Consider the following 14862-nt stretch of genomic DNA (forward strand, 5'->3'; position numbering starts at 1 on the left):
TATTTTCTTGTGAGAGTTTCATATTTTAAACAGTGCTACTAGCCTTAAATATGAAAAATATCATTAAACCTATTAAAAATCATGAAATAAGAAAGGGAAATTACTTCCCTCTCATTTTTCAGATGCATTTTTTCCAGTTTACTCTTTCTCCACAAAGCAAGACTCTCCAGTGATGGTTTCATCCAGAGTACCACATTTTAAATGAAAGGCACTTTCCTTCCACTGATCTCTCCTGCTGTGCAGGTCAGGGTAGCCCATTTGAGAAGGGGAATCTAACCAAGCAATTTTCCTGAGCCTCACCCTAAGTGATGCTTCAAGACCTTGCTTTTGAAAAGTCTATTGTATTTCCTCCTCAAACAAGAATAAAAATAACCCCTTCCTCAAATGTAGCAGAAAACACAGAGCTGAAGTATCTTCTGGACTTCAGTTGTGGACTGGAGTAAGATCCTGGAGCACCAGCCCAGGTTTTCAGCCCCATCTTTCCATGGGATGTATGGCTGGGTGTGCATCTCCCATCCAGGGTGTGGTGAGCCAGGGAAAAGAGGTGGTAACTGTGACTAGTCTTTGTTCAATGCAATCTCATAACAGAAACACAAGACCCTAGGAATGGGAGGCATTTTTCCACTTCCAAAGAAATCCGTTTGATGTGTTACAAGGAACTACTGAAGCCATGACTGGGGCTACACCATAGCTCTGTGGCACCAATAGATCTGGGAGGAGGCTAGGAATGATCTGATGAACATGGGAAATGTAAAGTCTGCTGTGCTAGTGTCTAGAAACATCTTGGCTGTTTGCTTTTGGGCTGGACCATACTCAGAGTAAGACAGAGGGATGAAAGATAGTTGTAACTCACAGCTGCTAACAAAAGGGTAAATAATGCAAAAGCTTTAGGAATGTCATAAAACCAGAATTTGCAAAACATGTTTTTTGTGAAACTTAATGAACTTGAAATATGCATTTCAGCATCTCAGTGTCTGAAAAATAGCAAGGTAAACTGAACAACTGAAACAGCCTCAAAAGGAGGACATGATGGCAAAACCAAACAGTAGCATGGCTGAGATGGCTAACAATACAGATGGGAGGCTAACTTAAGGTTTTCTATGAAAATAGGTATGTCCCACTGTATGGTTTCAAATAAAAGAGCAGGAGGACAGAAGAGATGCTGTAATCACTGCATAGGAAAGGGTAGAAGAAAGATTCAGCATCTAATTCCTCATTAATCTGCCTGATTTTGTTTAAATATCCATCAGGACAAGGGATGAGGTGTGCTCCTCATGGTGGTTTGATCTGATGGGCGCGGCACAGCATCTGCTTAGGTCATGCACCCTTTCCATGGGGCTGGAGCCACAAAAAGAGGTCATACAAGTTGGATCTGTGTCTGATGAGTGAGTGACCAAAGGGATGGAGAGGTAACACCTGCCAGAAGGACAAGAGGACAGGGGATCTGAGTGCCTGTCCACAGCTCCTGTTGTGGGTATGGGACTTCAGTTCTGATGGATGAACTGGTGGGGAAACCTCAGTTAGAAGCAGACTTTGGTTATAAGACTGTGTTTAACACCTGGGGAGCAGTTAGTGGAAATGCATTTCAGGGAGACTCAATACTTCAAATCAGCCTATCCATCAGGATTCTCCCAGTTTGGTCTTTAACATCTGTCCTTTGGTTTTGTAAAACTCAGCCTTTCATCTTCTCATTAACCTGTACCCCCACTGGAACTATTAGCTTGAAATGTAAGTGGAAAAGAGTTTCGAAATATATTCTTGAGTAGCCTTGTGGTACATTTCGGTGTGAACTAGACTGTCGACATCCTGGATCCAGACTCAGTTTCTGCTGCCTGCTGCAGTCAAGATGCTTTGGAGGCTGGCCATGGGAATGGGTACCTGAGAAGAGCAAGGAAAAGGAGGTGGTGATGATGGCTCCAGGGCTCAGCTTCGAGGCCACAGATCTGTGCAGTGCTGATGTAGCAGGTGTCTAAGGGCAACTGAGGCAGGACTGAGACATGGAGGGATAAATTCATGCTGCAGAGGCATCAGAGGAGGCTAAAGAATAAACCTCGTTCCGCTCAGCTTTTAACTGCTTCCTTTCAGATGTAAGAAAAAGATCTGGGCATTTCAGACCATGAGGTTAGGTTGATATTGGCTCTTGTCCTGAGAACCCTGAGGCAAAAAGAATAAAGCCCAGCCAGATGGATGCTCACCCTCAGAGCTCTCAGATATCCACTCTCAGAGGCAGAGCTGAAGCCTTGGTTTTCCAGGTCTCTATTCTCCTCTTTGTCAGCTGTGTACCTTTTGGGTATTAGAAAACCAAGAGTTTACATTTGTACCAGTTCTGTGTTCTCATCCATTACTGTCTACAGATGGGCTGCAAATCACTGTCTAAAGAGTGCAGTGTCCTGTTTGGAGCACTGCATGGCATTTCAGACTGAAGGTGCAGCACTGCCTGCATGTTAGCAGAAGAGCCGTAGGAAAACGGAAATCACCTGGATGGATACATGACCACAGCTGTGGATATTTTACCAGATTACGACCTTAAATACAGATGATATTTTTGAAAAACAGAATTTGGAAATCAGGCATGTGATAAATGCTGTATTGGTCCTATACAGTTTCTGATCTCTCAGGGAGGATTGCACAGTGATGTGCAGATGGCCAGTGACTCCAGTGGGCCACTGTGTGGGGAAAAGTATTTTCAGGGTAGGAGCCACAGGTGGTCAGTTCTTTGGTTCTGATACAATCTCTGATCACCTGTGTGCACCAGTCAGCAGCAGTGAAACCAGTCTTGTACCACAGAAGATTTGATGGTTTTCTGCCATCAAATTGTCAATCAAGTGAGTGCGTAATAATTAGGACAGGAGGCACAAACTCCTACAATTCTCAAATATTTTTATGCAAAAAGAAGTCAGGATTCCTACCCTGGTAAAAGCCCCTGCTTTGCCCCACATGAATATTTGGTTTTTTTTATAGGAAACTAAAGATTATGATGGCCTTGAAGTTGTATTTGTGGGCTTTGAAGTGGTTAGGTAGTTCTCAGAAGAGGATACTGGAAAGTAAGAGACTTGCTGATGTCATTTTTATTTCACCACCAGTACCCCAAAAAAAAAGCTGAGAGAGATGTTGGTGGCCCTATATAAGGTGCAGCTCACCTCCTGCAGAGCACACCAAGAATCACAGCAAAGGTGAGGCTTGCAGCCCTTGTGCTGCTCTCACTTTGACGCGCTCTCCCCGGTGCTAACGCTGCCTTGTCTCCTCTGCAGTGCTGAGCCCGCTCTGCAGCCGCTGGGACGGACACTGCCGGACCCCGAGCCATGGCCTCCCTGCACACCTTGGCCAGCAGCTTCCCAGGATGGCTTCTCTTCTGCTGCTGTTGCTGCCTCCCTCTTCTCACCAGCTCTCTGCCTCTGAAAGGAGCTCCCGGTGCCCATCATGCCTGCAGGCTCAGGAAGGTCCACTTCCAGCAGCCCTACATCAGGAATCGCACCTACACCTTGGCCAAAACGGTACAGTCATTGTATGCTCTTCATGGTGGGGTCTGGGGACCTACTGCTCTCTTGGTGCTGTGACTTCCAGCCTTTGGCATTCCTCCCTCTCTCCCCTGAAAAAAAGGAGTGGATTGGCAGTTAAGACAGAGGTTGGGTGTGTGGAGCAGGTCTATTGCCTGCTGGCTGTGCAGCCAGGGGAAGCTGCTGCCTCTCCTCCTGCTGCTCCCCAAGGGAAAGGCTGCCCCTGCAACACCACAGCTGCTTCTTGTCAAGCAGCTGCTGCCAAAGTGGGTAAATTGTGAAATATGACATTAAATTTCTCCGTTTGCTCAGGCCATTTGGAGCTGGGCCTGTCCATGACTGCAGTCACAGCCAAGCAGATGCTCTGGTGTCCTACAGTGCTCTGCTGGGCAGGTTTCCTGGCTGCTTTTGCCGAGGGTGGGTGTCCCTGGGTGCACAGCACCGAGCACCAAGCTGCAGCACTGTGGGCCACTGTGAGGTCAGCCACCTGCAGTATCTGGTTTAGTCACCATAACCACGATGACTTCTGACTTTCAACTGGGGGATATGAGTTCAGACCTCAGCTCATTTATTTTCCTATGATACTGACCCTGAATCTCACCCAGCTGAGGGGAGAAACAAACACGATATCCAGGCTTATCTACCTGTAACAGACTGTGGTGTCCATTCCCTCATTTCACCTGCATTTTCGTTGCTGATGAAAACTTCTGGGTTTATTATTAATTTTTAAGTAAGATTCCCAACACCACCTGACTCTTCCTTTTTCCTCTCAGGCCAGCGCCTCAGACAAGGACACGGACAACAGATTGATTGGACAGCAGCTCTTTGCTAACATCAGGGTAAGCCTTACATGAGGAGTCTGCTCTTTGCATCCCTCTGCAGCACTTACGATCTCTTGCCTTGATTTAACATTGATTTACTTTCATACATAGGAAAACAACCGCTGCTACATGATGAAGAGCGTTGTGGAGCTCGTAGTAAAAGATGTTCTCCTCACTGAAGTCAAGAGCCAGTACGCTAATGTTGAGGAGGTGGCACAGTTCTTGGCATCCCTGACCTCAGAGCTCAGCAGCTGTGTGAGTAACACTGCATTTCTCTCCACCTCATTGCTGCTCCTAAATCTCAGAATGCTACAAGCAGTGGCAAAAGGCAGTGATATGAAAGGAAACCTCAGATCAAAGATATGAAAGTCAGAGTTAATAGAAAGGTGTGAAAAAAAAATAGTAACTCACTGCATATATCTGTCCATCTTATGTCTGATGTTTCCTTTCTTTTAGCAATTCTCAGGAAAGGGGGACCACATTGAAAAGAACCTGGAACAAATGAAGAACAAAATGGAACAGGTACATTTTCCCCAGACGTTTAGAAAAAGCAGTTTCAAACCCCAGTCTTTTAGCTGGATTAAGGCTGACCTAATTATGAAACAAACTTGAGATTATTTAGGACGTGAAGCTTACAAGGGCATGAAATAGGAGATTAATGGTATTTCCCCTTCTAGCCCTCCCTCACTTGTCCTGTTAGCTCTCTACACATGTTATGGGAATTTAAACCTTAAAAAATTAGGTTTCAGGAAACTTATATGCTAGTCTAGATTTGAACAAACTAATTTATATCTTATGATATAATGACACTAGCAGAACTGTGTAAGAAAATTAGGAAAGTAAATTATTGATTCACTTTCTGTGACAATCCTAATTTCAATTTTCCAAAAAACCCCAAACCTATTTGTTAAGATTTGCATTCTGCTCTTTTCTAGTTGGGAGAAAATGGAAAGACTAAAGCCATTGGAGAGCTGGATTTACTGTTTGACTACATGGAAAATGCCTGTACTGATGCCCCAAAGAAGGGAGGGAACAAGAAGAAAAATTGAAAAAATTCTGGACCAGGCTTGAAGAGATGTCTCTGCAGATCTCTTGCAATAACTCAAATTGATTAGCTGCAACTATGTCCATTCCCCCCAGATGCAGTATATGTTTCACTTGTGTCAAAACTAGAAAATTAAGTGGGCAGAGACAGGATGGATATTGCTGCCTTTGAAAATGAGAACTCCAGGACATTGCCTCTTGATTGCAACGCAGGACATTAGTTATTTACAAAAGCACTGTTCTGTCCTCCTCATCCCCACAGGAATGAGGCAACCATTTCTGTCTTTTATGCACTGAAATTTGACACGTATGAATCAGCTTTGTTTAAGGCAGTGATGTTTTGATGTGATGTTTTAGCCAGGATATTTTGAGCCTCCTAGCTGGAAATCTCTTTTGCATGTGTTGCCCCCTTCTGACCTTTGCCTGAAAAGTTGGTATTTCAGGCTATTTCAGAAGTAATTTTTGTCTTTTGTATTTAACGGTAACTTATTTTAAGGTAATAATTATAAAATACTTTTATTTATATAGATTAATTGAAAAATATTCAAGGAAATGTATTTATGAAGCTTTACCAGAAATTAACACTCCTGTGTGATATTTATATGCAGATGGAACGTTTTATAAATGCTTTAATTTATTATAATAAATACTTTGGTCCTCAAATATTGCCATTTGCAGAGCTTTTTGTCTTTTCTTCAAACACAAGGGAGATGACACACACTGCACCTGTGGAGCTGCTGGACTAGTGGCTGTGTTCTTGTGCCCAGGAAGGATGCAAGCTCTGCCTGGGGCTGTGCTTCTTCACCATGAGCCTGAAATTCTGGCTTCCCACAGGCCAGGGCTTAGTGGGCAGCATGTCAGTCAGCCTTTCTTGTAGGGGATGGTGGGAAAAGCAGCATCACTCCTGAAAGCCATTGGTTTGGTTCACTGGTTCTGCCTCGGTGCATGCAGAGACAAGATCCCCCCTTGAATTGCCGCTGCTGAAAAGTCCCAAACTGTCCCCATGGGCCAGATGAAACAAACAGGCAGCAGCTGCTAATGAAAACTCAGAGCTCTGCTTTCCCACTGCCCATCCACAGCGTACTGAGCACAAATGGTGCCCTGCAGCATCAGGGAGCTGAGAGTTCTTCAGAAGAGAATGTTTGGTGCCTATTCTCCACACAAACTCCAAGGCAGAAAAACCCCCCAAGTCCCTGAAGCACTGTTTAGTCTGTGTTTATCCTGTCATGTCCTTGAGCAGTGTCTCCTGGAAAGACAAAAGAGTTGCTCTGGTGTAGCCAGGGAAATTGGTGATTGGACCAAGGCTAAAGGGGTGAAAAGCATCCAAATAATCAGAAATACGTAACAGCAGATTCCAGCAACTGCGGAAGTCTTCTTGAGCGAGGCCTTACCATTTATTCATCAGGGCAACAAGTATCATGTCCACATTTAAAAAGTGTTGCTCCTGAGCAAGAGCAAATTAAAGATGGATTTAAAAGCATCCATCCTTACCTGTTTTGAACGTAGTTTATGTGAACTGAAATCACAGCACTTTCTTGTGGAAAATCACATATTTGACCAGCATATGATCCATTTGGGTGATGGATGCCTCTTACCTGTCAAACTAGATTCATTCAACATGATTTACTTTTCCCCACACTTTCATTTGCATATCACAAGACATGATTTACATGCCTAGTCACAGTCAAGGCAGAAGTGACCCATAAATGACAGGCAGCCAGGATCTGGTACTGCATGACAGTTTCAGGGATTTAACCTTTATTACATATTCAGTTTGGTATATATTTCCTCTCTTCTGGGATATGGAATGATGTTGTCAAGAGCTATTGGCCAGCATCCTTTCTCTTATCATTCAAACTTGTGATAACTAACGCAAAGGAAGGGAGTTTAACACCAAATGAATAGTTCACTTCACTGACCTTTGAAATACACAGTCTTTCCTTGAACTACATCTTTCTCCCTTCACAGTCCGTGGAGGATAAGAGGAATTATACAGGTGTCATTTCCCTGGTCTGCATTAGAAGTTTATAAAGGTTGTGGCTTTGGGCAGGATAACACAATTTACCCTAAAAGTACCTGTTTTCTTCCTTAATGATAAATAAACACCAGACCACGAGCCACATACATGCTGTTCCTTGTTGATAAAATCGCTTCACAAATGGATGAATAACTTATTTCCTCCTTCTGCTTCCTTTAGGTCTCTTCTACACTGTCCTTACCGAGTTACCCTACCCAGAAATGTCAAATCAGTCTCAAGTTTTCCACACTGGGCAGATTAAAATCCGTTTGTCCACAAAAGCGTAAAAATGAAGTTGACTAATTATTAACTTCTCCAAACCTAAAAGCCACCAGTTGGAAGACTCTACCACAGAAACCTCATGAGCTGGAGTCCTGGAAATGCCACACAGCAAAATTTGTAGAATTTCCTTCTCAGATTTTCTTTCAGGGTATGTGTGACTTGAGGATGTGTGAAGGGTGGTGGTGATGGTCAGTTTTGAACAAAAGAAGTAGAAGTTCGAATAGGTTTCCCTTAAATGGAGGAAATGTCTGGGACAAACAATTATTGATCAAAAGAAAATAAAAATGTAGTTTCAGTCAGGCAAATTGGGTTTTAATCCAGTTAATAGTTCCAGCTCAAAAAGGGAAAATCTTGCTGAAATGTTTTGTTCTGACATTTTCTAAATAGTTAGTGTTTTGGTTTTATGCGCATTTCTTTCAAAGGTTGAAAAGAGATTTGTAAGCAAAATGAGCTGTTTCATTTTGAGTTGGACAAGTGCTTTGAGCCTACACAAAATGAATTATTTTGGCTTAATTTTCTGGTTGGGCCACTAAAGAGAAACTCCATTATTCATGCAATTCTAATTCCCGTTGCCCTATTTTCATTTCCATTTTCTGCCTCTAAGTCACGGACTGTTTGGAATTCCCAGAGATCCTCGACTAGCACCCTTAGGGAAAGCCCCTGCTCCACATTGAGGACACCTCCCCTACAGGGGCTCCAGGACCTCTTCCTGGGCAGAAATTCACAGACCACTCTATTGTCAAATTATCGTTTCATCGACTCTTCCTCCCCTTCTCTTATATTAGGTGACCAGAACAGGCACCTTCTTTTCCTACACAGATAATTGTAAAACATTTATAAGACTGCCTGTGAAATGTCATATAGTGAAGAGAGAAGAACCCAAAGCATGAACAGAAGTTTCCACATCCTGCTGAGTAAGTATTGGTGACAGTTTAAGAAACATGTCTTAAATATATTGCCTGGAGTGTTACTCATTTAAGAGATTAGATATTCAATGTGTGAATATATACTCCCCAAGTGACCTAGAATAATACAGGGTTGATATTTCCAATTTGCTACTGGAAGTATATTCTAGGCAGTGCAAAATGTTGAAGCTATCCTGTTCATAAATCAGTGGCATGTGATTATGTCAGCTTGCGCTTTAAAGCACACTTAGCTACACCATCAGCTGCTCTGAAGGAGGTATGGATTGCAGTGAACAGCAGTAAATGCCTGACAAACTTTTCAGTCAAGGTAATGACCACAGAAAGAAGGAAAAACCTTCAATGCAGTTCTGTGGGTATTATTGGCAGGCCACTATCCCCCCCCCAAAAAAAGTTAAATAGAATAACATATTTAAGATGGAAAGTAATGCAACCTCTCTGGGGATCCAGACCAGGATTCTATTTCTAACAAACATTCAAGAGTGTTTGTTAGAAAGTCAGATTTGGGTGAGGTAACTAAATACAGACTGTGCCAAGGCTGGTGGCACTTCTGGGGCTGCATATGATTCATAACACGTATCCATTTGTGACACCTTTTGCATTGGTTAACACTGCAGACATTATCAGATTAACTGCATGAACTTCACCACTAACAAAAGTGCTAAACAGCAATGCAAGTGAAAAGATTTCTCCTCAAGTCTAGGAAATCACTCTCTCTGTTAACCTTTTTATTACAAATCCCCAGCAAATACACATATATCAATTTCTGTAGTTTAATTTCAAATTCAATGATGAATGGTTTGAAAAGAAAAGATTCCTACATCTTTCCTCCCCTAAGGAGAAATTAAAGTAAAAATTATATTGGGAAGAACCATTTCTCCTCAGCAAACTAGCTCATGGGACCCAAATGTAAATATTTTTCCAGTATGAAGGATTAAAGCACAGCATTTATTATTTCCAGGATCTGGCCATATTTCTTATCCAAGTTTGATTAAAAAAAAATAAGGTTATCTTCTAAACAGAAAACATTTTATTTTCAGCTATGGGCAGCATGGATAAAAATATTTTGAAAAAAAAACAGACTCATGAATATGTATTTAACTGGCTTACTTGAAACTGTTTTATGGTTGCTTCTTCAAGAACCAGTGAGGCTTTTCCCCTGGAAATTGTAACTTTAGTTTCAAATGACTGAATGCAAAGTGATGTTGGTTTCCAAAAACTGCAAAATTGCACCAATTTAAAGTTCTCTTTATTCTACAGTTTTTTCCAAAAGAAAGATTTCTGACTCCTACTGCACATTTAAAGAATAGTGATGATGTTCCTCAAGAAGTGAAAAGAATGGGGCAATCATGCATCTGTGGTAAAGTCTAAAAGCTGTGCAATCATGAAGATTGACTTTCTGATTAGGCCTTGTGATGTAAGAGCTCCCCAACAGATCAGTTCATCCTTTGTCTGGTCCTGCTCCACAGAAGGGAGAAAGTAAGCTCCTATTGACTCCAAATTGTGTAAGATCAGACTTGTTTGTGTATTTATAGGGTCAATTCTATTAACAAAAAAAAAAAAAAAAAAAAAGAGGTTTCAACACAGATAATGGAAGTGATGATTTGGACTGTTCTGACAAAAGGCTTTTTCATGAAAATCTAGTGTATTAACACTTGTTTGAGAAGCAGAGGTTCCAAAATAAAGTTTAGATGGTGCTTGTCTTTGCAGTGACCTTGTATTTATTGTTGGTCTAAAAATACCCGGACCTTGTCCTACTTCTTACCAAAAACATCTGTAAAGTTTCTGGTTTGACCAGCTTTTCTCCTTCAGGAGTTATCCTTTATAATGTAAGTCCTGACAGTTTTGAATAGGGAAAGAAATTCCAGATTCTCTATTTTTCTTATTTGTGACCAAATACATTAATAAATGGTGTGACTAAGATTTAAGGTAGATATTACCAGATTTGGGGATGTTATCAGCTCTGGGGCTTATTTTTACTTTGACAGCTCAAAAAGAGAGTGTGCTTGTTTGTCAAGGGCAGCATTTGGCAAAAAATATGACTGGTTTGTAGTCATTAATGTGAACATCAACACTGTGTTCATTTCTCCTCTGTGTGATAGAGGTTCAATTCAGTTTAGGAAAGCATCTTGGTTTGATGGGAACCACGTGTGGCTCAGAATATGCAGGACAGTTACTTGCACATGAGATATCTGGTTTAACTTGGCATGTGAGCTTGCAGCCTCCAAAACAGGGAGCTGCTCAGTGTTGTCACCGTGCCCTCATTTAATATCTGCCGCTGATTCAGTTCTTACCCGACTTGGATTTCTGGGAACTCGAAACAAATCAGTGACCAAGACTCTGATCCTGCAAATTGCTGAAGCACCACATATTCTCCTCATTTTGATAGTAGCCTTATATGAGTCATCTGCCCTAGCTTTGGTGCCAGAAAGCCACCTGGCAAAGCAGAGCTGCTGCCCACAGGGAGAGCCCATCCCTCACCCTGTCAGTGGCAGGCTGGCAGGCACGGAGAGCCTGGTGCCTCTATCAGCCCTGTTTGGTGTGTGTGATGTGTGATGTGTGACGTGTGATGTGTGATGGGTGATGTGTGATGTGTGATGCGTGATGTGTGATGTGTGATGCGTGACGTGTGATGTGTTATATGTGACATGTGAGGTGTGACGTGTGAGGTGTGAGGTGTGAGGTGTGAGGTGTGACGTGTGACGTGTGACGTGTGACATGTGACATGTGACATATGACGTGCGACATGTGACGTGTGACGTGTGACGTGTGATGTGTGATGCGTGACGTGTGACGTGTGATGTGTGATGCGTGACATGTGATGTGCTATACGTGACATGTGATGTGTGACATGTGACATGTGACATGTGACGTGTGACGTGTGACGTGATGCGCGACATGTGATGTGTTATATGTGACATGTGACGTGTGACATGTGACGTGTGACATGTGATGTGTGACCTGTGACATGTGACGTGTGATGTGTGACGTGTGACCTGTGGCGTGTGACGTGTGACGTGTGACGTCTGATGTCTGATGTGTGATGTGTGATATGTGACATGTGGCATGTGACGTGTGATCTGTTATGTGATGTGTGACATGTGACATGTGACGTGTGACATGTGACATGTGACGTGTGATATGTGATGAGCTCAGACCCAACACCGAGCTCAGACTCAGCACCAGCCTCAGGGCTGTGGCTGGGCCTTGCAGATCCCAGGCTTGGGCTTCAGCGTGTTGTGGTGCTCTTGGGTCAAGCTGAGGGCAAGTGAAAGAACCAGAATGAAGAAGCTTTTTCTGTGCCATTTGTCTTTGGAAATGTTCTAGCAGTAAGCATGTAACTGCATTAGATTTCAGTTTTCAGTTCCTAACTGCTTTCCATTGGTACTTGCAGTTATGGACTTCACTTTCTGTTGGTAAGCCAGTGTCACTGGAAATGAATAAATAAGAGAGAATGTTTTTAGGGGAGGTGAATATGTGATGTTTCTCTGAAAATAGGAAGACAGGAGTAACTCATTTTTTGCTACACTGATGCAGAGTAAACCAGAGAATTTCTTAGACCTGTAGTATGAAGTTTTGGCTGGCAGGCTTAGGCTTATACTGTAACCTCATTATCAGAACCGAGATAAGAGAGATTGATAAATTACCTCCTGTTCCTTGCCATATAAATAGCACATAAATAAAATGTTTGCTTTCCCAAAGCAACAGAATGATAAAATAAACTTTTATGTGTTCAGAGGCTTGGGCAAACATTTCAGACCTAGAATACTTTGAAGGGCTTATCTGAGAGTTTTGAATCAAGTTGTCTGAAGATCAAGGCAACAAATGTGGTTTTTAGGGAGCTGCTGAGCTAAACAAAGCAAAATTTGATACAAAAATGCCTTTTTTTTCAAGAAAAGGAATTCTCATGTGTAAAAATTTGCTTTCAGATAATCTAACCTAAACCTGGAAATGTGAGGAAACATTTCACAACCCATGTGTATTTGAAACTGATAAAAGCTTCTTCACAAATTGGTGCAAGTACTGAAAATTTGTACAGATGGGAAAAAGGAATTAAAATCAAGGCTGCCATGTGATTTTTCCAGCCCACACAGTGAACTATAGAATTAACCTCTTTTTGTTGATTTAAGTAATCAAATAATCACAAATAAGTAATACAAATAATCACAAAAAAATCAAAGGATTTTTTTGGTGTTTATTCTTTGTAGCAAATGGTATCTTTGAAGATTTTATTAATGTTGAAAGGTCATTTTAACTTGATTTAAAAAATGTTTTTCTGCTTTTCTACACAAGAGTGATTTTCTTCTGGAAACTCAAAAGCTGGTAAGCCAATCACTGATGTTACATTTAAATAAAAATGCCAAAAAGGTGTCCATTCATTGTTCTCTGCAAACCATAGCTTAAAAAGTTAAAAGTAGCTGTTTTCATATGGAGAGCATTAAGGACTTACTAATTCATTTTGCTTCACTCCTACAAGTATTACATGATTTAAACTTTTGTCACAGTTACAATATGAATTGGATGTATGGGAGTTTGCAAAGTCAGTGCTGAGGTCTGTAACTGTAACTTTGCATAAAAGGATTCTTTAAATGCTCTACTAAATCTACAAATATTAAGAGATGAAATATTTCTCTTTTGTTCAAAAACTCTTAAAAAAGTATCTGTTAAAAGATTTCTGTAATTTAAAGTGTTGTGCATGTGTTTACATACTGTGCTGCACACTAAGTAAAAAGTAGACCCTGGAAACAGACTAAAGAGTGAAACTCCAAGCCAGCAAGTTATCCAGAATTAGATATAACCTGTACTCAACTTTCTTAGAAAGTTTCTTATGTTTCTAAAATAAATTTCCTAAGTTTCTGAAATAAAGTTTTTCTGTTGTTTCAATTGGAAAAATCATCAAAAGTTTATTGACCTAAAGTGAAAATTTCAATGGATATTTTGACATCTGTGGCATTTTTCTTTCTTTTTTTCTAGTAATTTTTTGCAATATTTTATTTTTCTGTAACTTTTAGAAGTGTTTACAATGCAGTCTCTATTTTATAAATCCTGCCAGAAGAAACTCTTCTTTTATAGCACCATCAGGTACTTCTCTAATGACCTGTGCCATGGGATTTTACATGCTTTGGAACTTCCCACAAACAAATCATTATCTGTCTTCTATATATTTTCTAGCAAAAAGTGCCAGATGTGACCCTATCTGATAATTAAATAAATAAAATTTCCCCCAAAAGTGCCTCTACTGATGGGGTTCATTGGAAGCAGCACTGCACAAAGAAGGAAGATATGCAGTGGGAAGTGGAAAGTCTGAAGCCATGAAGGTGCTGGGGAGATGGTTCCCCTGCAGCAACTTCTGACTGAAGGGATCAAGGATCCCTTTCTGAGGGAAAGACAGCAGAGGGAAGCACAATTATTGTCTGTGGGTTTAAGTTCACTGGAGGAGAACAGCACTCCCAAACAGAAAATCCCTCAGGGAAATCACTTTGTTGCTTGCTGCACTGTTGCTTCTCTAGCTTTTGTTCTGTGCTCCTGCACTGGGGAGTCAAGGTGGCAGATGTCCTGTGGGACAGTCCAACAGAGAACAACAGTGGCCAGGATTTTGGAACAAATCTCACATGTGAGGGAGCTGACCTGAGAGATGACACGGCCAGTTTTTTACATTTTCGTGTGTGGGAGATTTTCTTTGTTGTTCAAAATTGCCTGGCTAAAGCTAGGATTCAGCTTTCAGTAAGCAGAAAAACTTAAACTCCAAACCAAATGGATGACTTCACCTCTTTACTGAAGTGCAAGTATTCTCACTGCAAGCAATATTTCCTCCATAGGTTTTTTTTTGTTTTTTTTGTTTTTTTTTTAATGAAGGACTATTCTTGCAAAAAAAAAAAAAAAGAAAAAAAAGAAAAAATAGAAAGTGATTTTTCATATTGTGGTTCAATTTATTGCCTGGCATTATCACGGGCACATCAGCTGAGAGATTCAATGCCAGTCTTGCAGCCCATCTCCCAGGGGGTGTAACACATAGAGAGAGCTGCATGGGCAGCCTGTGCTGGTATTACCAAGACACTCAGGAGTGTCCTGGGTTAAGAGAACAGAGGAAAAAAAGAACTTTACAAATATTTTGAAAAAAGAAGCAAGAATGAAGGTTAAAAAAGATTGTGGGGAGAGAGAAAACTGAAAAAATAGTGCACAAAAGTAGAAGGAGGACAAGTTTTCCAGGATAAGAGTTGTGCCATGCAAACTGACACACTTCTACCAACCCAGCAGTTGTGGACATCCTCCTCCCC

General features: G+C 41.3%; 1 protein-coding gene across 1 annotated transcript; it reads left to right on the forward strand.

Moving 5' to 3' along the window:
• Nucleotides 1–3302: 3302 nt before the first annotated feature.
• IL22 (interleukin 22) lies at nt 3303–5616 on the forward strand. Its single transcript, XM_005480577.2, has 5 exons — nt 3303–3494; nt 4271–4336; nt 4430–4573; nt 4775–4840; nt 5254–5616. Exons 1-5 carry the CDS (start codon nt 3303–3305, stop codon nt 5365–5367), a joined length of 582 nt encoding a protein of 193 aa, XP_005480634.2. The 3' UTR covers nt 5368–5616.
• Nucleotides 5617–14862: the final 9246 nt, after the last annotated feature.

The sequence above is a fragment of the Zonotrichia albicollis genome, chromosome 4 (genome assembly GCF_047830755.1).
Source record: "Zonotrichia albicollis isolate bZonAlb1 chromosome 4, bZonAlb1.hap1, whole genome shotgun sequence".
Lineage (NCBI taxonomy): Eukaryota > Metazoa > Chordata > Aves > Passeriformes > Passerellidae > Zonotrichia > Zonotrichia albicollis.

Coding starts and splice junctions, on each gene's coding strand:
- IL22 (XM_005480577.2), top strand. CDS start 3,303: ATGGCCTCCCTGCACACCTTGGCCAGCAGCTTCCCAGGATGGCTTCTC. Junction 3,495..4,270: donor CCTACACCTTGGCCAAAACG/GTACAGTCATTG, acceptor TTTTCCTCTCAG/GCCAGCGCCTCAGACAAGGA. Junction 4,841..5,253: donor TGAAGAACAAAATGGAACAG/GTACATTTTCCC, acceptor GCTCTTTTCTAG/TTGGGAGAAAATGGAAAGAC.